The 23,376-nt window shown below is 39.3% G+C and overlaps 1 protein-coding gene across 3 annotated transcripts in view; it reads left to right on the forward strand.

Annotated features, from left to right (window-relative positions):
* Window positions 1-23,376, forward strand: part of LOC148867964 (cycloartenol synthase 2) — a 66,700-nt gene that overhangs the window by 24,471 nt on the left and 18,853 nt on the right. For all 3 annotated transcript variants that reach the window (XM_088970175.1, XM_088970173.1, XM_088970174.1), the window contains exons 9-15: window positions 8-174; window positions 11,295-11,483; window positions 12,383-12,496; window positions 12,641-12,763; window positions 12,876-12,998; window positions 13,080-13,178; window positions 19,707-19,763. In XM_088970175.1, coding sequence (XP_088826301.1) covers window positions 8-174; window positions 11,295-11,483; window positions 12,383-12,496; window positions 12,641-12,763; window positions 12,876-12,998; window positions 13,080-13,178; window positions 19,707-19,763 — 872 coding nt within the window. The remainder of the gene's footprint in view (window positions 1-7; window positions 175-11,294; window positions 11,484-12,382; window positions 12,497-12,640; window positions 12,764-12,875; window positions 12,999-13,079; window positions 13,179-19,706; window positions 19,764-23,376) is intronic.

Below are 23,376 nucleotides of genomic sequence, written 5' to 3' on the forward strand. Positions count from 1 at the left end.
TATTCAGGAAGAATGTGGTGTCACTGCCGGATGGTTTATTTGCCAATGTCATATTTATACGGGAAGAGATTTGTTGGTCCAATAACACCAACAGTTTTATCTTTGAGAAAAGAGCTATATACTGTACCCTATCATGAAGTAGATTGGAATCAAGCACGCAATCTATGTGCAAAGGTTTGTAATATCTAGCACATGCAAAAGCAAGGGGTTATAACATAATGCTTTTATATCTTTCTTTCTGGTCTTCCAATAAATCTTTCACAATATTAGTCTTTTTAGGTTCATAAATTTTGTCAAAGAATATTTCTTTTAAAACTGTTTTCACTGTCTCATGCCATGTTCTTTACAGATTTTTCTTGTCCTAGAGCGTTCAACTTGTTCCAAATCAAACTTGACAGTGCGATATCTTTGCACACATGGCCACCATCTTAATTTACTGAAACGTTTAGCCTTCACAATATTCATTTCTGATACTATTATCCCTTTATATCTTTATAGAATTTTATATCAACATTGGCAACTTAGTCATGCTTGTCTCATTTCCTGATTGCTCATCATTGTGCTTCATAGATAATGGCCTTTTGTAACATCTCTGGGTAGGGGCCAATGCTTGGTGTAATGGTAAAATTTTGGGTTGACAAGCATAAAATTGCAGGTTTGTGTCCCAGAATGGCCAATTTGTTTTAAAAAAATTGTCAAAGTTTAGGTTCATATACAATCCCCCTCCCAAGGCCCCAGTTAGCTGGGACCAAAATTGGGTAATTACCTTTTTTTGTATAAAGTTCAGGTTGGAGTTATGCTACATGGGAACTCTAAAATGGGTAAACAACCCATTTGTATGTGTCTGAACACCAAAATCAACATGACTATCAGATTCGTAATATGTGACTAAAGAACCTTGAGCTGTAAAGAAAAAAGTTTGACATGAATTGTGAATTTATAATTTGTGCAAAAAATGGGTTGTGCAGAATAGAGAGAAAAAGTGGCAGCAGGTTTAGAGTAAAAACACCACTGCTGATTGGGAGAGAAAAGAATGATCTCCCAGTTGGCTAGGGTATTATTTATATTAAACTCATGGATCATAAGAATCATGATGAAATTACAGTAGGACCCTTATTTAGCAATTGAATATAAAGTGAGTGTAGAGAACACTGATGTGGGCCCCACAGCTATGGTCCCACTGTACTTGTAGGGTAGAAGGTGTTCTAGTCTTCCTAGGGTTAGCTATTGGTTATTTAGTTGTTTCAGTTGTTATTTGTTACTTATTATTTCAGTCTTATTTTGATTTGTTTGTTATGTAAAGACTAAGGGCAGATCTGTCCTTTCCATGTAATGAGCATAACCTATAAATATTAATTAAAGTGGCGGCAGCAGTACATTAAGCTTCTGCTCCTTTCAACTCTTGTGTTCCACTGCTTCTCCTCCCTCTTCCTCTTCTTTCCTCTTACCTTTCTTCTTATTTTCGATCCTGAAATCCATTAGGGTTCAAGACTGATAACAGTCTTGAACTTCTACTTGGTATCAGAGCTAGGGTTTCTCATGTGAGTCTAGTCCAGCCGACCACATGAGAACCATCTAAGGCCGGAAGCTGAGAAAACAGAGTTCGTTGACTGGTTCTTGGAGATCTCCAGAAGATTAGCAGCTGTTTGAAGAAGTGCCACAGTTGCTGCGAGTTGGTGATCAGGAAGAATCAGAGAAGGCTAGGGTTCAGGTAACCTTGGTAGGCAGCGAACTGCATCCTATTGTAAGTCTTTTATTTTCTGAGAGAAGTAATATCAGAGAAGATAGGTTGGACCTATATAGCAAGGGTGGCCGAACCACTCTAGGGTTTTATCTCTCTATTCTCTAGGGTTTTGTCTTATCCCTGCGGCAATCCCTAGTATTGGACTGAACCTTGTGATCTTATCCCTGTGGCAAACCCTAATAGTTCTCCTCAACATTGATCAATTTTAGGGTTTCATATTAACCTTAATACAAACCTTATCCGTACGGTACTGTCTGGAGTGTACGGCTTTTAGGACTGATTAAAACCTCAAATTGGCTTCAGCATATCAGATTGTTCTTCAAACTGTTTTTCAGTTTTCTTTTGGGGTTTCGAACACTTCTAAAGGGGTGAAAACAGTTCGACCTATTGCTGTTGTGTGTGGTTATTGATTTCAGATCAGTTTTATACATGTTTCATGCACATCTACTGTGAGTACAGATTGGTTCTATACTGATTTTGTGATTGTGGTTGGTAGTCCTAGTGCTGGTTTTGATTGTAGTAACCCTAATTTTGAGACTTCTGGTTCTTGACCGAAATGGAGTTTAAGAATCAGGCAGAAGGCAATTTTGGGAACAACAATTATGGTGGTGGTTCTGAGACAGGTTTTCAGATTACAACCGTAAAGTTTGATGGATCAAACTATTTGGAATGGGCCCAATCAGCCATGATGGCTATTGGGGGAAGGGGCAAAGTAGGGTATCTCTTGGGAGATGTGGCAGAACCTTCCAAGGGAGACCCTATGTATACCAAGTGGGTCCAAGAAAACTACTTGGTTATGACATGGCTCTTCTATGCAGCCCCATATCATCCGAAATTACTTATGGGCAAAGACAACCGAGGAGATATGGGATGTGATGAAAGAGACTTACTCCCAACCCCTTAATGTTGCCAGAGCATATGAATTGAAATGTCAGGTGAATTCCCTTAAACAAGTACAGAAACCGGTGTTGGTCTACTTCTCTACCTTGAAGTCCCTGTGGCATGAGATTGATCATTTAGAGACTCTTGAGTGGGAGAGTCCCAAAGATGCTCAGATACATAGAAAGCACATTGAGACAAATAGAGTGTTTGAGTTCCTGGCAGGACTGAATTCAGAATATGATATTGTGAGGCAACAGATTTTGACCAGAGATAGTGTGACCCTCTCTCAGGCATACTCCTTCGTGCATAGTGAAGAGACCAGGAGTAAAGTCATGATGCAACCTCACCCGCTTACACCTGCCTTGGTAGCTGTCAAACCAAAACAGGGGGTGATTCAGAGAGGGACAGAAAGAAGGAAGATAAAAGGGATGTGGTGTGTGAGCATTGCAAGAAACCTAAACACACAAAAGAAACATGTTGGAAGCTACATCCACATTTGGTTCCGACAAATTTGAGAAATAAAAAGGGTAATGCTCATGTGGCTATGACTACTGATTCAACATCCTCGTCTGGCACAAGAGGCACACCATTAGAGACCTTAGCTGCAGTTTGGGCTGCTCTAATACAATTGGAGAAGGAAGTTGGCAGTTCAGCTCAGTTACCGTAGTCATCATCAGCCCCGGCCACATCGGCCTTTGCACACTCAGGTACTCGAGCCTCAGCCTACCATGCCTCCGCTCCAGGTACTACTGAACCTTGTTGGGTAATAGATTCAGGTGCATCCGACCATATGACTAGCTTGCCCTCTTTGTTTACGACTTATTACTTATCTTCTGGTAGGGATAAAGTATCTATAGCTGATTGGCTCTCTTGTCCCTATTTCTGGCAAGGGTGACATCAAACTGTCGGATACTATATCCTTGTCCTCTGTCTTGCATGTTCCTAAACTGGATACTAACCTCCTTTCCGTTAGTAGTATTACCAAACATTTGAACTGCTCAGTAACTCTTTCCTGACCGATGTGCTTTTTAGGACCTGGAGACGAAGAAGGTGATTGGGACTGGCCGTGAGACGAATGGGATCTATCTGCTCGGGGAGAGTTCTCGTCGGGAAGAGTCAGTGGATAAGAAGTTACTTGTTTCTCAGGTTGTGAGTCCGGTTATGCTTTGGCATAACCGATTGGGTCATTTATCTTTTCGGTCCTTGAAGAGTCTCTTTCCTACTTTGTTTGAGTCTGTTGAGTCATCTCAGCTGAAGTGTGAAAGCTGTGAGTTTGCTAAACATTGTAGAAACTCTTATTCATTGAGTAATAAAAGGAGTAATAGTTCTTTTGATATTGTGCATACTGATGTTTGGGGGCCATATCACATTTCTTCTATGGGTGGGTACAGATATTTTTTGTTATTTGTTGATGGCCACACCCGGTTTTCTTGGGTTTATCTTATGCGTTCATGAGATGAGGTGCCTGCCCTGACCCAAAACTTCCACCAAATGATCCTAACCCAGTTTGATGCCAGGATCAAAGTGCTTAGATCTGATAATGCAAAGGAATACTTTGCTAAGCCATTGGCATCGTACCTCCTTAATCATGGGGTTATCCACCAGAGCACTTGCCCTCATACACCTCAGCAGAATGGGGTTGCAGAAAGGAAGAATAGGCACATCTTGGAGGTGGTTAGAAGTATTATGTTTAACTCCAATGTCCCTATTCGCTTCTGGGGTGATGCTATCCTTACGACAGTATATCTTATTAATCGGATTCCTTCCCGAGTTCTTGATATGAAACCTCCGTTTTCCCTTCTATACCCCAATGAGGAGTTGTTCACTATTCCCCTCAAAACATTTGGTTGTACTTGTTTTGTTCAGCTTCTCGGTCCCCATCACTCCAAGTTTGAACCCAAGGCCTCCAAATGCATCTTTCTTGGTTATGCACAAACTCAAAAGGGTTATTATTGTTATGATCCTATCTCAGGGAAGAAGTTTGTATCCATGAATGTCACTTTCTTTGAGGAGATACCCTACTATTCTCGGGTCTCTCCTCACGGGGAGAGTAGTGAGCGTGGAGATTAGGGTCATTTTTTTCAGGGGGAGTGCATTGAGGACAGGGTTAATACTTTTGGGGTTGTTCCCTTACCTATTCTAGTTGGTGATGAGGGCTGCAGTAGCGGGGGTGGTCAGAGGGTTCGGGAGTTGAGAGTCTATCACAGGCGATGCAAGCAGGTTGATCCCGGTCATCAGCAGTCCCGGCCAGCTCCAACCCCTTCTGCGGCTCTAAGTCCAAATATTACAGTCCCAAGGCCCACAGAGACTCCTTCCATTGTTGCTACCTCATCCTCTGCAGATGACCTTGACCTTCCCATTGCCCTCCGTAAAGGAAAACGGCATTGCACCACATCTACAACCCATTGCATCTCCCAGTTTTTGTCCTATGATCGCCTATCTCCCTCCTACAGGTCCTATTTCACCTCCGTTGCTGATGTCCCTATTCCGAGAACAGTGCAAGAATCCCTATCAGTCCTGGAGTGGAGAGGTGCAATGCAAGTTGAAATGGATGCCCTGATGAAAAATAATACCTGGGAGCTAGTTGACTTGCCCAAAGGAAAGAAACCAGTTGGATGCAGGTGGGTATTTTCTGTGAAGCACAATGTGGATGGTTCCATTGAGAGGTACAATGCTCGGCTAGTTGCAAAAGGGTTCACTCAGACTTATGGTATAGATTACTTGGAGACATTTGCCCCGGTAGCCAAGATGACCACCATTCAGGTTCTATTATCTCTTGCAGCAAGCTACACTTGGCCTTTGTACCAAATGGATGTTAAGAATGCCTTCCTGAATGGGGACTTGCAGGAAGAGGTTTACATGTAGTTGCCTCTTGGATTCTATCATACAGAGGCAGGTAAGAAGGTCTACCGGCTCAATAAGGCATTGTATGGTTTGAAGCAGTCACCTAGAGCTTGGTTCGACAGATTCAGACTAGCCCTTGGGAAGTTCGGTTATGTACAGGTCCAGTCAGATCATACACTGTTCATCAAGAGGGTAGAGTCGTCACTGACACTACTTGTAGTATATGCTGATGATATCGTGGTGACAGGAAATGACAACCATGAGATTGAGTCCCTCAAACAGCTCCTTCATCAAGAGTTTGAAGTGAAAGATCTGGGTACACGACGGTATTTTTTGGGCATTGAGGTTGCTAGATCTAAACAGGGGATCTTTGTCTCTCAGAGGAAATATGTTTTAGATCTGTTGGTTGAAACTGGAAAGTTGGGTGTCAAACCTGCAGATACACCCATTGAACAGAACCATAGGATTAGTGCAGAGAGTGGGGAGCTGCTTGAAGACAAAGTTATGTTCTAGCGGTTAGTGGGAAAGCTCCTATATCTATGCCTCACTCGGCCAGATATCAATTATGCCGTTAGTGTTGTCAGTCAGTACATGCATTCTCCTAGAACCACGCACATTCTAGCAGTAGAAAGAATACTAGCATACTTGAAGAGATGCCCGGGTAGAGGCATACTGTTCAAGAACAATGACCACATGAAGGTGGAAGTCTATACGGATGCCGATTGGGCTGGGAGTGTTGATGACAGAAGGTCTACCTCTGGATATTGTGCTCTTGTGAGAGGTAACCTGGTCTTTTGGAGGAGTAAGAAACAGAGTGTTGTCTCCCGATCCAGTGCTGAAGCTGAGTACAAGTCAATGGATAATGGAGTGGCTGAAATTCTTTGGCTGAGATCACTACTTGAGGAGTTGGGTATTGAGTATGAGAAGCCCTTGATGCTGTATTGTGATAATCAAGCGGCTATTAATATAGCACACAACCTGGTGCAGCATGATAGAACTTGTAGGGTAGAAGGTGTTCTAGTCTTCCTAGGGTTAGCTATTGGTTATTTAGTTGTTTCAGTTGTTATTTGTTACTTGTTATTTCAGTCTTATTTTGATTTGTTTGTTATGTAAAGACTAAAGGCAGATCTGTCCTTTCCATGTAATGAGCATAACCTATAAATATTAATTAAAGTGGCGGCAGCAGTACATTAAGCTTCTGCTCCTCCTTTCAACTCTTGTGTTCTACTGCTTCTCCTCCCTCTTCCTCTTCTTTCCTCTTACCTTTCTTCTTATTTTCGATCCTGAAATCCATTAGGGTTCAAGACTGATAGCAGTCCTGAACATATACTGTGACTAACCCACCCCTCTTTAAGTTACAGTAATAAAAGACTTAGTTACCCATGGCCCATACTATTCTGTCCCATCTACCAACTATTCTCAAAACTCCCCCTCAAGCTGAAGAGTATACATCATATAATCCCAACTTGCTAGCAAGAATTTCCAGCCTTGGTTTACTTATAGCTTTAGACAACAAATCTGCCAACTCACAAATGAAATTTTAGCCACAAGAAATATTAGCCAAATCAACAGCATAGGTTTGAGTAAACACTTTTGCTACAAGTTTATCATTAAGCCTTTCAATAGAACCATCTTGTAAATACTTTATGGTGTAGAAGGTGGGTTATTGCTATCTTTTCAGGCCCAATTGGGGAAGGGGACTCACTCTGAGCTGAAATTTTGGCTGTTATGGAAGGTGTAAAAAGGGCTAAGGAGCTAAACATTAGCTGTTTGATCATTGAAGGAGATTCCAAATTGGTAATAGAATAGCTCGAAAAGATCCAAAGCTGACTTGGTGGAAATATTCTGGAGCACCCTTGATTTACAACCTTGTATTGAAGACTCTTTTTCTGTTTGATTTCTAATGTGTTCTTGGTGTATCAACTTGACAACCAATGATGTTGAGATGTACTTCTTTTTTCATTTTAATGAAATTTCTTTTTGATCCACTTAAGGGCGAAACGATGGTTAAAGTCCTCAGGTTTATTCACTGATTTCACTCTAGATGACTTGCTGAGAAAGTGGGAAGAGATTGCCAGCTTTGCCTAGGTTAGACACGATATGAAAGACATGGAATGTGGTAGAAGCTTCATATCGTGCATTCCTCTCTTCTGTTGATAGTATCCCTATTCCTAAGAATATGGCAGAAGCTTTATCCAAACCTGAATGGACAGATGCAATGAAGGAAGAAATTGATGCATTGCACAAAAATGACACTTGGGAATTGGTGGATCTTCTTGAAGGGAAGGAACCGGTGGGATGCAAGTGGGTGTTCACAGTGAAGCATAAGGCTGATGGAACTGTTGAAAGGTACAAGGCTAGGCTGGTGGCAAAAGGTTTTACACAGCTATATGGAATAGACTATGCAGAGACATTTGCTTCAATAGCCAAGATGAACTCTATCAGGATTCTTCTCTCATTGGTAGCAAATATTAACTGGGAACTTCACTAGTTAGACATTAAGAATGCTTTCTCAAATGGTGACTTAGAAGAGGAAGTGTACATGACTCAACCTCTAGGTTTTTGTGCCAAAGGTAGTGAGCAGAAAGTGTGCAGGTTAAAAAGATCTTTATATGGGTTGAAGCAATCACCTCAGGCCTGGTTTAGTAAGTTCCACTTAGCAGTTCAACAGAAGGGGTTCAAACAATGCCAGTTAGACGACACCCTGTTTGTGAAGAAAGGTGAAGGGAAAATTGCAGCTTTAATTGTGTATGTGGATGACATAGTGATCACAGGAGATTGGGAGACCGAAATACAAAAACTGAAGAAATTCTTAGCCACTCAATTTGAGGTGAAAGATCTAGGACCCTTACATTATTTCCTTAGAATTGAAGTTGCCTGCTCTCAAAAGGGCATCTTTATTTCCCAACGGAAATATGTATTTGATCTACTAGAAGATACAGGCAAGTTAGGGGTGAAACCAATTGACTCACCAATTGAACCTAACCATCAGTTGGGAGACGGACAGGGGGAGTTCTTGAAAGATGTGAAGAAGTTTCAAACTTGTAGGGAGACTCTTATATTTGTTTATGACCAGACCTGATATTGCTTATGCAGTGGGTGTCCTTGGTCAGTTCATGCACAACCCTAGGACAACTCACTTTGAAGCTGTAGAGAGAATCCTTAGATACCTCAAGAAATTTCCAGGAGCTGGTTTGTTGTTCTAGAAACATGGACATTTAAAGGTGGAAGTATATACTGATGCTGATTGGGCAGGGGTAGTTGATGACCGAAAGTCTACCAGTGGGTATTGTACCTTTGTAGGAGGCAACTTGGTCACCTGGAGGAGTAAGAAGCAAAGTGTGGTGGCTAGATCCAGTGTTGAAGCAGAATACAAAGTTATGTCTCATGGAGTTGCTGAAATCATGTGGATAAGAAACCTGTTAGGTGAACTGGGTTTTGCAGTTAACAACCCTGTGTCACTCTATTGCGACAATAAAAATGCTATCAACATTGCTGCTAATCTAGTCCTCCATGATAGGATGGATGAAACACATTGAAGTGGACAAGCATTTTATTAGAGAAAAACTTGTGAGTGGAGAAGTGTGCACTCCATATGTCAGCTTAGAGGAACAACTTGCAGACATCTTTACCAAGGGTCTTCAACATGTGCGGCATAATGTTTTGTGTGACATGTTGGGCTTGGGCATGATTGACATCTATGCTCCAACTTGAGGGGGAGTGCTGAAATAGTTTATTTTATGTCTTGTTAGGGTCTGTTTGGTTGATTTAAAGCCTTTTTATTTTCAGTTATTGTACTTCACTTACAGCAGGGGCACAAGGGTCTTTTTCCCTTTTATTTTAGATGCCCTATAAAGATTAATAGAAGCTGGCGCTGCCAGCACTATTCTATTGTCACCAATCTCTCCTCTTTTCTTCTATCTTCTCTCATCTCTTCTCTTTCTCTCTTATTTCTAGTCGGCCTTACTGTCAAGAATCATTAAAATATCCTTTTGAGTTCCCTCTTCCTCAACATCTCCTTGAAATTCATTATAAATAATAAAGAAATGAAACTTATTGAAATGCTTTGTGTTCCTGTTCCACCTCCTCCTGTCCTTTTAGTTGTGAAATATTTGCAAAAAATTAGTTGGAAAATAATAGAAAAGATGAAGGAAGGAGAAAGAAGAAGAGATAAAAGGGTGTCAGAATTCTGTCACTCATTTCATACCATGTACAAAATTACAAAGGTTCCTTTAATTAGGTGCCTAACTAGCAGCCCATGTACAAAATTACAAATAACATATTGCCTTTTTCTTGTCAACACTCTTCTTACATCCTCCTGTTCAGCGAATGTACCCTTCTCCCTAATGTACCCTTCCAATTTATGCCTTATCTCAATCTCCAATAGGAACACAATTTCCCTAACTAACAAAACTTGTCCACAAGTACTTCATTCCCATCCATCTCCTCTCGACCTATCTTGATGCTGGACACTCCCAACCAACTTAATCTTCATCCAAGTTATTTATGTTATCCCAATCCTCCAAATTATCATTTATTTCTTATAATGTTTGATTTCATGTTAGTTTTTTCTCAATGTTTGCCACTTGCAGCTTCAGAAAAAACTAGGAAAACAGCTGATATAGGTATTTTACATAAAAATATTATCTTGGTGGATGCCTTGTTGGCTAGGCAATCACTTTAACACCTTTAAACAGCTACAATTATACATAATTACATGAATGTTTTTAAAATTCTATTTGCAATCTAAAATAATATTCATTCTCTTTTGATGGTTTGGTATACTTTGAGGAAAGACCAAAATTTGGGCTTGGGAACATAGGACCCATATATGGGTCTGGCTCCATGATTGGGTCCTGGCCCCTGTTTCATGTTTCAGGCCTACTATGGATGGAATCTACCTGGTAGAACACTTGGGCCAAAAATTGGCATGAAGAGAAGATTATAACTTTCAAATTTTACTCATTTTGATTGTAAAATGGAGATAAGTTACTCTCAAACTTAAAAGGAATCTGAACAATGATGATGTAATTAGGGGTGCAAATGGATCAGATTGTGATCTGATCCAACCTGAAGTCTGAATTCATTTTGTTGGACTCGGATATCCCCATTTTGGATCTTTGGATCGGATCAGATAATAGGATCTGATCAGAAAGCGGATCGAATTTGGATCACCCCTATCGATCCGATATATATGTTATTTATTTATAAATATATTATTTATCTTGCATTTTTGTAAATTTGTTATATTATTTATTTATTTTTATAAAAAACATGTATATATATGATGAAAATAGTTGAAAAGGTACTTGTATTTTTTTGTTTTTCTTTATTTAAATTGTTATATTTTATTTTTCTTTTAATAATTTATTAATTTTTTAAAAAATTAATCGGATCGGATCAGATCCGAATATCTGACTTCATCATCGGATTCGAATTCAAATCCCTGTTTGTGAGATCAGATTGGACCGGATCGGATCTGCTCTTCATAGTATCTGACTGGATTCGGATATACCATGATTCAAATCTGATCTGATCCGATCTGTTTGCATCCCTAGCTGAAATCAGATGGTTGTAGATCACATTATGTTGATTTGAGCATACCCAATGTTTTCATTTAATGTTTTTTCCTGATAACTGTAACATGGGACAGGTAGAAAATTATGGGGCCCCCTGTCAACAGGTCCTTTGTCCCTAGACCTTACACACTCTTTTATAGTTATTGATATCATATGTTTCCTCATAAGAATTAATTTCACGTTTGTTTCATGATTCTTGATTTCTTTTTGTTTATACGTAAGGGTTCATTACATTAATGCTGCAGGAGGATCTGTACTACCCACATCCACTAGTACAAGACATTCTATGGGCATCTCTTCACAAGGTTGTTGAGCCCATTCTCAAGTGTTGGCCAGGAAAAAGGTTGAGAGAGAAGGCTCTTCTGACTGCAATTCAACATATACACTATGAAGATGATAATACACGATATGTATGTATAGGACCTGTAAACAAGGTATGCATGGAAAGCTACTTATGCTGTATTTTGTTTGCATTATTACACAGATACAGTTGGGGCACAACAAGGTGTAAGATTGAAATTCAGACTAAAAATTGAAGTATTCAATACAACATGACACCTATGTACTGGTATTTGGGTATCATAGCTTGTTTATTGTTTACCTATGTTTATTAAATGAGAGTATTCATATATTGTTCATTTACTATCTGAACAATGTGATTGCTTTTTGGTTAAGAAGTTGTAATCATCATCATCCAATCCTTGTCCCAACTCCCAACCATATGGGGTTGTCCACCTGAATCCTCTTTTGTCATTCAATTCTGTTCAGTGTTATATCCACTGTAAAAATTTTGAGCTCTTAAAATCATTTTTGGGCTACTTCAACCCATATCTTTTTCGGCCTGCCCCTGGCACCCCAACTCTTCTAGCCCCTTTAACTTGTTACAGATCATTTCTTCTTAGTGTTTCCGTAGATGGTCTTCTCTTTATGCGATCAAACCATCTTAGTCTACTTTCCCTCATTTGGAGCTACTCCTAGGTTCTTGTAAATGAATTCATTTCTGATCCTGTTCTTCTTAATTTTCCTTTAAATCCATCTTACCATTTACATTTCTACCACATTCATTTTGGACATGTTGTTTCTTGACTACTCAACACTCTCCATACAGCATAGCTGGCCTTACAACTGATTTGTTTAAGAAGTAGCATTAGATAAATTTATTTTGTTAATCATTACGTCATATGTTCTGAAGATCCTCCACTTCTCTTCCTAAGCATGCAAAACAATAATTCTTGAATATATTTTCTTCTCCCATCTATTTGATAAATTGATATGAACAGTCCTTGTTTTTTCTATTACATTAAGCTTTTTCCCCATATCCTGCAATATGCAGGTGCTAAATATGCTTTGCTGCTGGGTGGAAGATCCAAACTCAGAGGCATTCAAGTTGCACCTCCCGAGAATCTATGATTATTTATGGCTTGCTGAGGACGGAATGAAAATGCAGGTGTAGGCATGACTTATTTAGGAGTGCCCATTCCTTCTAGGATGGCTGAAATTCAAAGCCTTTGGAATCTATAACCATGTACTGTTGCTTTTTTAGAGAATATCAAGATTCTAGTTTCTGACTGCTATGTCTATTATAAAACAGGGTTACAATGGAAGTCAATTATGGGACACTGCTTTTGCTGTTCAAGCAATTATGTCATCTAGCCTTATAGAAGAATATGGTCCAACCCTTAAAAAAGCACATGAATACATTAAAAATTCACAGGTTTTATGTGCATTTCTTCTCCAGACAGCACTTCCTAATATCTCAGTCATAATCCTCCTCATTTTTCCTTTTCTTCCCCCTTGTCTTATCAGTATTTTCCTTCTCTTTAAAGGTTCTAGAAGACTGCCCTGGTGATCTAAGTTACTGGTATCGTCATATTTCTAAAGGTGCATGGCCTTTTTCAACTGCTGATCATGGATGGCCCATCTCTGACTGCACAGCAGAAGGATTGAAGGTATACTATTTAACAAAATGAAGAAAAAAGAATATTGTATTTACTGACCCTTTTCCTTATCTATTTTCTCTACTCTTCCAGGCTGCTCTCTTATTATCAAAATCTCCACCTGAAATTGTTGGTGAACCATTAAATGCAAAGCGGTTATATGATGCTGTAAATGTCATTCTCTCCCTACAGGTGATTTCAGCTCCAGTACATAAGAATGCAATGAATTATTAACAGCATAATTGTAAATGCATAAAAATTATTTAATATGTATTTGTTGGAATGTTTACTTTGCATTTTATGTTTTTATTCTTCTTAGTTAGGGTCTGTTTGGTCTGGTTAAAATAGCTTTTTTGTCATTGTTTATGTACTTTGACTACAGCAGGGGCATAAGGGTCTTTTCCCTTTTAATTATGGTCGCCCTATATAATAATATAAGCTGGTGCCGCCAGATAGATTTAGAACCCTCCAAACCCTTCTCTCCTCACCTCTCTCTCTCTCTCTCTCTCTCTCTCTCTCTCTCTCTCTCTTCTCTTCTCTTCTTCCTTATTTCTCCTCTTTTCTTCTTCTGAGAGCAGATTGAACAAGTTCTTTCTTCTTTATCTTGCTGTCTTCTTCAACGATATCAGAGAAGTTGACCTACAACTGGTACAAGGTTGTTTTACCTTTTTTTTTTTTCTTTTCTCTTGGTCGTGTACCAAGAAAAAAAACCCTATGAAACAAAACTGCTTAATGCTGTCAGAGGAATTGTGAGGTTCAGGCCTTTTTTCTGTGGATTGTGTGATCCTGTACCTGAAAATGGGATACTTGTAAGTCACAAATGACCTGTTTTTACCTTGTTTTGGTGTGACTCAACTGTTTTATGATCTCTCCTAGTAGTTGGTGTGTTTAGATGACTGGAAAATTGGTAGACTGTGACTGTGATTCAACTGTTAAACCTGTGCAGTGCTGAAATCAACCTAAAAAATATTTTGCTTTTGGAGAATTGGGGCTGGTCTTTGTTCAGATTGTGTCCAGACCAGTGTGTGTGCATGTGGACTGCATCTCTAATGTGTTTTTAAGACCTTTTTGGGTGTCAGGAATCAGGATAGATCGTAAGGTGTGTGTTGAAACTGAAACGTGCTTGAATCATGTCCTTTGAGAATTCTGCAACTTTTGGCATTTCAGGAGGTCAAAATGGAATGAGGGGGGGGGGGGTGGATATGAATTTCCCCATGGCTATAATTCCCTTTGATAGACTAAACTACCTTGAATGGTCTAGGGGAATTAAACTTTACATTACTTCTAGTGAGAAAATAAGGTATATTAATGGTAAAGTGAAGGAACCAAAGATTGGAAGTGCGGAACATGACAGGTGGGGACCAAGAAAATAGTATGGTGATGTCATAGCTCTTGGTTTCCATGCTGCCACAAGTAAGGAAGACGTTTATGCGGGCTGGAACAGCTTGTGAAATATGGGAACCATAGTTGTCAACGCGACGCCTAGGCGACAAGATGCCCTTTGAGGCTCGCCTCTCCTAATCGCCTAACAATTTTCTACTTCCTACTATAAAATACTTTTTTATTCATTCTTTTTTGAGATTATAATTATAGAATAGACATTATTAACCTAAAATAATCATTTTGTGTGTTTATATACTAATTTCTTTTTATTATTTTATTATTTATAGGGTTTAATCAACACAAACATTGCTAAATGCTGTATTGAAACCTCAAAGACTTGAAAACCTGAACCAATAAGTAAGGAAGAACTAAAAATTTTATCTAATCAGCACATTTTCCTCTTCCATATCTTCTTCTTCTTCTTCTACTACTACTACTACTACTACTACCAATACTTTTTATTTCCTTCTTTTCCTATAACAAAAATAAGGGTTCAGCCCCTATTTTTTTGAATTTTATTTTCCTTCTTCATTTTCTTCTCATGAATATGTTGATTTTCTATACTTTAATATGAAATTTATACTTATGAAAATCATGAATAATTATTAAAGAAATATGGTTATGGTACCTAGGGAACTACCTTAGGATCTATGTTTTTAACATAAAAAATCCATTGCCTAGGCGACTAGGCAACAAGGCACCCCCCAGTCGCCTCGCCTCGCCTTGGCACCTTGAAAACTATGATGGGAACAAGTGAAACCTACATATTCAGAGCAAAGGCACTATGCAACGATATACCAATTACAAGCTGAATCCTCCACTTGCAAGCAAGGGGAGAAGTGTCTCTCAGTTTACTACTTAGATCTGACATCAATATGGAAGGAACTGGATCATTGTCAAAATGTGAATTGGAAGTGTGATGAAGATGCAAAGGCCTACAAATCACTTGTCTTCCAACAACAAGTATTTGCTTTTCTTTTGGGGCTGAATCCTACATTTGAGTCCATGAGGGTACAAATCTTAGGAAGTAAGAACTTACCTTTTAGTTCAGGAAGTTTATGCCTTAGTTCAGTCTGAAGAGAGTAGAAGAAGTGTGATGATTTGTACAGAGGGGGAGCTGGTTGCACTAGCAGTTCGAGGAGGTACAAATTCAAATGTCACAGGGTCTTTTAAGAAGGGTGATTCATAGTAGAGAGTGGATAACAAAGACAAGCTTTGGTGCACTCCTCATTGTTAGAAGTCCAGACACACTAGAGACACATGTTTGGAACTCCATGGCAAGCCTAAATGGGTTCAGGAATTGAATAAAAAACCAGCATTTGATCAAAGTAAGAAGCCAACTCGACAGAGTCAAAAGAAATATGACTCAACAAATGTGGCATCTCAAGAGACTAGTCCCATGGTACCCCAGGAGCGACACTCTAGTTTTGATCCCAAGGAAGAGATTATCAACTCTTTTCATGATCACTTGGAATTATATGGTAGGACACTTCACCAAATGGGTAATACCGCCACTACTTTCCATGTGTCATTTCATACATCTAATTCCCCTTGGATAATTGATTCTGGAGCCTCAAACCACATGACTGGTAAGTCAACTTTATTTCAGGCATATAACCTCATCTCCTGGAGAGATAAGGTGAGAACAACTGATGGATCATTCTCCACCATAGTTGGTCAAAGAACCATCTCCCTTCCCTTCGGTCTTACCCTCTCTAATGTGTTGCATGTTCCTAAATTACCTATCAATTTACTTTCCATTAACAGTATTACTCACTCCTTGAATTGTTCAGTGACCTTTCCTTCTTCGTGTGTGTTTCAGGATTTGGCCTCAGGGAAGACAATTGGTAGAGGAAGCATAGTGGATGGTCTCTACATGTTGGAGAATAAAGCCGATCTTGTGGCTATAGAGTCCTTAAGTTCATCTAGTGAGATGTCATGCCTAATTATGGCATAGTCGTCTTGGTCATATTTCGTTTGAGTCTTTAAAACTTATGTTTCCTGAGTTATTTAAGTCTTTGTTAGTTAGTGAGTTACAGTGTCAAACATGTAATTGAGCAAACATTGTAGAAATTCTTTTCCTTTAAGAAATAAAAGATCTAAATTTCTTTTTCATATTGTCTATTTTGATGTTTGGAGCCCTGTTACTCTACCTTCTGAGACTAGATATAAGTATTTCATTACTTTGACTGGTGACTACTCTAGATATACATGGGTTTATCCTATGCGATCTAGAGATGAAGTGCCAAAGATGGTGAAAGATTTTCAATGCATGATTTTTACTCAATTCCAAATTGAGATTCATATTTTTACTTCCATAGTGATCTCATAGAGTTCTTTGCTTTGTGTGGATCTCTTCATCGGAGCTCTTGTGCTAGGACACTCTAGCAAAACGGTGTCGTTGAAAGGAAAATTCGTTATCTTCTCGAAGTAGCTCGTGGTTTATTACTCCATATGAATGTTTCGAAACGTTTTTGGATGGATGCTATTATGCGTGTTGCATATATCATCAATCGTATGCATCTCAGTTACTAGAGTATAAGGCCCCACATCAACTTTTGTTTTCTATGGCTCCTCAGTCCTCTATTCCAATGCGTATCTTTGGGTGTCGTTTCTTTGTTCATGACTTGTCCCCCTACTCTCGGTAAGTTCGGTCCTTGTGCCATTCTTTGTGTTTTTCTTGGCCACCCTTTATCTCAAAAGGGTTACTGTTGCTATGATCTTGCCTCACGCAAGTACTATGTCTCCATGGATGTATCATTCTTTGAGAGTCAACCTTTTTTCTCGGTTTCTCCTCAAGGGGGAGTAGGGTTGAGGAGGAGAAACACACCCAGGCTTAGACTCAATTACCTCCTCTTCTTGATCCTCCTCCATTTCGTATCTTTCTCCGCCGCCATAAGAGCCAACAGAGTTCATGAGCCGTGGAACTTGAAGCTATGCAACCAACATCATCAAACTCTCTAGAGGCAAATCCTCCTCATCAGCTAGGTACACTTGTTCCCATTGATATGCCTGAACCTCTTGATATTGATCCCCCTGTTATTAATGATCCCGATGTTCCTATTGCTAAGAGAAAGGGTGTTAGATTTTGTACTACTAATCATCCTATCTCTCACTTTGTGTCCTATGATCATATTTCACCCAAGGTTCAAAGTATCGACACAGGCCAATACGCCAGTAGGGTGTATCGGCTTGTATCAGTGCTTTTTTTTATTGTTTTATTTATTTATTTTTTCAAAACTGGTTCAGAGGGTTTAGTTTAAGTCCTGTCTACCCTTTGAATCATGGTCTGACCCGATACAACCCTTGTAGGGGTGTATCGGGAAGCCATCGGCACGATACATATCGGCCAATACGGGCCGATACGTGCCAATACTTTGAACCTTGATTTCACCTTCATATAGTGTGTTCCTTTCCTTCGTTAACAGTGTTCTGTTCTTAAGAATGTGGCAGAAGCTTTATCCAAACCTGAATGAATATATGCAATGAAGGAAGAAATTAATGCCTTACACAAAAATGGCACTTGAGAGTTGGTGGATCTTTCTAAAGGAAAGGAATTAGTGGGATGCAAGTGGGTGTTCATAGTGAAGCATAAGGCTGATGGTACGGTAGAAAGGTACAAAGCCAAATTGGTGGCCAAAGGGTTTACACAGGTATATGGAGTAGACTATGCAAAGACCTTTGCTCCAGTAGCCAAGATGAATTCTATTAGAATCCTCCTTTCATTGGCAGCTAATCTTGATTGGGAACTTCACCAGTTGGATATTAAAAATGCATTCTTGAATGGTGACCTAGAGGAGGAGGTGTACATGACTCAACCTCTAGGTTTTTGTGTCAAAGGTAGTGAGTAGGAGGTGTGCAGGTTAAAAAAAATCATTATATGGGTTGAAATAATCTCCTCGGGCCTGGTTTAGTAAGTTTCTCTTAGTTGTACAGAAGATGGGGTTCAAACAATGCCAGCCAGATCATACTCTATTTGTGAAGAAAGGTGAAGGGAAAATTGCAGCTTTAATTGTGTATGTTGATGACCTAGATCACAAGAGACTAGAATAGTGAAATACAGAAGCTGAAGAAATTCTTAGCCACTCAATTCAAGGTGAAAGATCTAGGCCCCTTATGTTATTTCCTTGGGATTGAAGTTGCCCGCTCTCAAAAGGGAAATTTTTATTTCCCAAATAAAATATGTACTAGATTGATTAGAGGATGTAGGCAAGTTAGGGGTGAAGCCAATTGATTCATTCATTGAACCCAACCATCAGCTGAGAGACAATCATGGGGAGTTTTTGAAAGATGTGAAGAAGTTCCAGAGACTTGTAGGGAGACTTTTATATTTGTCTATGACCAGGCCTAATATTGCCTATTCCAGAAATGGGCATTTGAAGGTTGAAGTGTATACAAATGCTGATTGGGCAGGGGCAATCGATGATAGAAAGTCTACCAATGGGTATTGCACCTTTGTGGGAGGAAACTTAGTCACCTAGAGAAGCAAGAAGCAAAGTGTGGTGGCTAGGTCTAGTGCTGAAGCAAAATACAAAACTATGTCTCATGGAGTTGCTGAAATCATATGGATAAAAAACTTGTTAGGTGAATTGGGTTTTGCAGTTAACAAACCTATGTCACTCTATTGTGACAATAAAGCTGCTATCAACATTGCTGCTAACCCAGTCCTCCGTGATAGAACAAAACATATTGAAGTGGATAAGCATTTTATTAGTGAAAAACTTGTGAATGGAGAAGTGTGGACTCCATATGTCAGTTCAGAAGAACAACTTGCAGACATCTTCACCAAGGGCCTTCATCATGTGTGGCATAATAATTGGTGTGACAAGTTGAGCATGATTGGCATCTATGTCCTAACTTGAGGGGGAGTGTTGGAATGTTACTTTACATTTTATGCTTTTATTCTTCTTAGTTAGGGTCTGTTTGGTCTGGTTAAAATAGCTTTTTTATCATTGTTTATGTACTTTGGCTACAATAGGGGCATAAGGGTCTTTTCCCTTTTTATTATGGTCACCCTATATATAATAATATAAGCTGGCACCACCAAACAGATTTAGAACTCTCCAAACCTTTCTCTTCTCTTCTCTTCTCTCTTCTCTCTTCTCTTTTTCTTCCTTATTTCTCCTCTTTTCTTCTACTAATAGGATTTAAGTGCATGTTTACAACTGTACATATACATATATTATAGTGGAAATTCTGTTAATTTGCTATATTTTTTTCCTGCATTCTCTCTTACCTCCCTCATGTCATGTCACTTTCTTGAGCTTCCAGTCATTTTTTTGAGGTAAAAACATGTAATTATTTCACTGATATTTTCTTGTTTTGGTAATGCTGCAGAATGGAGATGGTGGCTTTGCAACCTATGAGCTTACAAGATCTTACCCTTGGTTGGAGGTAGCATTTCCTTTTAATACTTAAAGATACCATGTTTGTCATTAATTTATTGTCTTCTGTTACCTATCTTAGCAAGAAATTGCTCCATAGGTTTACTTAATAAACAGAGGTGACACTCGTCACAAGCTGCTCACCTACCCTCAAACACATGGAAACACTCAGATGCTAACAATTAGTATGTTTTAGCATCATCTAATCTATCACATGAGTAGACAATTCTGGACTGTGATCAGTCCAATTCTTGATGCAGATTTAAAAGAAAGAGAACTGGCGAAGAGAGAAGAAGAAAGAGGAAGAAAGAAGAGGGAAAGAGTGATTAGCTATATCTGCCGCCCCACTCATCTATTTATAATAACATTAAAAGATGATAATTACATTTAAGTCCCTACTGCTTACATAGGCAAATAACAAAAAATAACTAATAAACTAACTTTGCATCCTAACAACAGCCTAACAACAAATATAAAACCAACTAACAGCAGCAGTGGGGACCACAATAAATAACTAACAGCACAATTATTTCTCTGCATCTCTACACTCCCCTCAAGATGGGAATAGATGTTTATCATTCCCAATTTGTGTAAATCTGTTTCCAATTTAGCTTTTGTAACTACCTTGGTGAAGAGATCAACAAGTTGCATATCGGAGGCAATATATGGAAGACACACTTCTTGGGAGGCAACTCTCTCTTTGATAAAGTGTTGATCCACTTCAATATGTTTAGTTTTGTCATGCTGTAATGGATTGTGGGCAACGTTGATGCAACCTAATTATCACAATATAGCATCAAGGGTTTCTCATAAGTAATTTCCAGTTCCTCAAACAAGGACTTCAACCATAATACTTCAGCCATACCATGTGCCATAGATCTGTATTCTACTTCAGCATAGTACCCAGAAGTAGACATCCTGTCATCAATACAACCCGCCCAATCGGCATCCATGTATACTTCTATCTTCATGTGACCATTATTTTTGAAGAGTATGCCTCTTACTGGACATCTCTTTAGGTAGGCAAGGATCCTCTCAACTGCAAGAAGATGAGTGGTTGTGGGAGAATGCATGTAATGGCTAACTACACTGACTGCATAAGAAATGTCTGGTCGGGTGAGGCATAGATAAAGCAGTTTCCCTACCAATCTCTGAAACATAGCCTTGTCTTCAAGGGGCTTTCCACCTTAAGCTCTAACCTTGTGGTTCTATTCAATTGCTGTGTTAGCTGGTTTAACCCCTAGCTTTCCAGTTTCCTCAAGAAAGTCAAGAACATACTTCATTTGAGAGACAAAAATTCCATGTTTGGACCGAGCTACTTCAATACCCAAGAAATAACGTAATTCTCCTAAGTCTTTGACTTCAAATTCTTTGTGAAGTAGTTGTTTAAGGGATTCAATCTCATCGGTATCACTCCCTGTCACCACAATATCATCCACATAAATAGCAAATAAAGTCAAGGAGGAGTTTGTCTTCTTAATGAAAAGGGTGTGATTTGATCGGGCTTGGGCATAGCCGAATTTTCCAAGAGCTAGTCTAAATCTGTCCAACCATGCTCTTGGTGACTGTTTTAGTCCATATAAGGATTTATTCAATCGGCAAATTTTCTTCCCTGCTTCTATGCTATAGAATCCGGGAGGCAACTCCATGTAAACCTCCTCTTGCAGATCACCATTGAGGAAGGCATTTTTAATATCTATTTGGAACAATGGCCAAGAGAATTTTGCTGCAATGGACAATAGCACTCTGATAGTATTCATCTTGGCTACTGGTGCAAAGGTCTCCAAGTAGTCTATACCATAAGTCTATGTAAACCCTTTTGCAACTAACCTGGCCTTATACCTCTCAATAGAACCATCAACATTATGTTTTACTGTAAACACCCATATACACTCAATCGGTTTCTTCCCTTTCGGCTGATCAACCAATTCCCATGTATTATTTTTTAGAAGAGCATCCATTTCTACCTTCATGGCATCCTTCCATTCTGGTATTGACAAGGCTTCTTGCACTGTCCTAGGAATGGGAGTGGCAGAGGTAGATGCTAAAAAGGAGTTATAGGATGGTGACAAATGATCATAAGTCAGATATTGAGAAATACAATGTGTTGTAGATGAAGTGCAAAGGTGTTTCCCTTTCCGGATAGCAATTGGAAGATCAAGATCTTCCAAAGGAGGTGAAGGCTTAGTAGTAGGAGGCATCTCATTTGGAGTAGGATGTAAGGGAGCTATGGTACCTGGATTTGGAGCCGTAGAGGAAACTGGAGCTGGCCTGGACTGTTGAGGACCGAAATCAACCTGTCCCCACCTTTTATGAAACACTCTGAACTCCCTACACTTTTGACAACCCTCCTCATTACACTCCCCTTCAATGATTGGGACAGGTAAAGGAATTTCTGATGTGGGTAAACCAATATCACTACTCTCCCCCTGAGAAGAAACTTTGTGATAGTAGGGAACATCCTCAAAGAAGGTCACCTCCATAGAAACAAACCGTTTCCCAAACGTAGGTTCATAGCAGCAATATCCCTTTTGATTTTGTGCATACCCAAGAAATATGCATTTGGAAGCTTTAGGGTCAAACTTAGAATGATGAGGTTCAAGAATCTGAACAAAGCAAGTACATCCAAAGGTTTTAAAAGGAATAGTGAATAAGTCTTTATCAGGGTACGAAAGGCTGAATGGAGCTTTCATGTCTAAGACCCGAGAAGGATCCTTGTTGATGAGGTATGGCATCCCCCCAGAAGTGTATAGGTACATTGGAGTTTAGCATAATGCTTCTAGCTACCTTCAATATATGCCTATTCTTTCTCTCAGCAACCCCATTTTGCTGAGGTGTGCGGGGACAAGTGCTCTGATGAACAACCCCATGGTCAAGGAATTATGAGGTTAAGGGTTTTGCAAAATACTCTTTAGCATTATCCGATTTGAAAACCTTGATTTTGACTCCGAACTGGGTTAGGACCATTTGATGGAAGTTCCGAGTCAGAGTAGGGACCTCATCTCAAGAGCGCATAAGATAAACCCAAGAAAAACAAGTGTAGTCATCAACAAACAGTAGAAAGTATCTGTACCCCACCCATAGCAGTGACATGATATGGTCCCCAAACATCGGTATGCACAATTTCAAAAGGAATAGTACTTTTATTGCTCAAAGAATAAGTTGTTCTACAATGCTTTGCGAGTTCACAACTTTCACATTTTAAACTAGACATCTGGACTGACTCAAATAAACTGGGAAATAGACTTCTTAAAGACTTAAAAGACAAATGACCCAACCTATCATGCCAAAGCATAATCTGACTCATAGAGTGAGAAATAAATGACCTTCCAACATCTTTATCTTCCCCATGTAGACACCCTCCAGTCAGGTAGACTCCATTCGTCTCACGGCCAGTCCCAATCACCTTCTTTGTCTCTAGATCTTGAAAAACACATCGATTAGGGAAAAAAGTCACTAAACAATTTTGATTTTTAGTGATGCTACTAACTGACAATAGGTTGGTACTAAGTTTAGGAACATGCAAAACTGAGGACAAGGGGATGGCATCCAATAATCTAATATCTCCCTTCCCAGAAATGGGGACAAGAGATCCATCAGCAATGGATACTCTATCTCCGCTA

This window comes from Nelumbo lutea, chromosome 2, assembly GCF_056320005.1.
Source record: "Nelumbo lutea isolate HS-2025 chromosome 2, American lotus-T2T, whole genome shotgun sequence".
Classification (NCBI taxonomy): Eukaryota; Viridiplantae; Streptophyta; class Magnoliopsida; order Proteales; family Nelumbonaceae; genus Nelumbo; species Nelumbo lutea.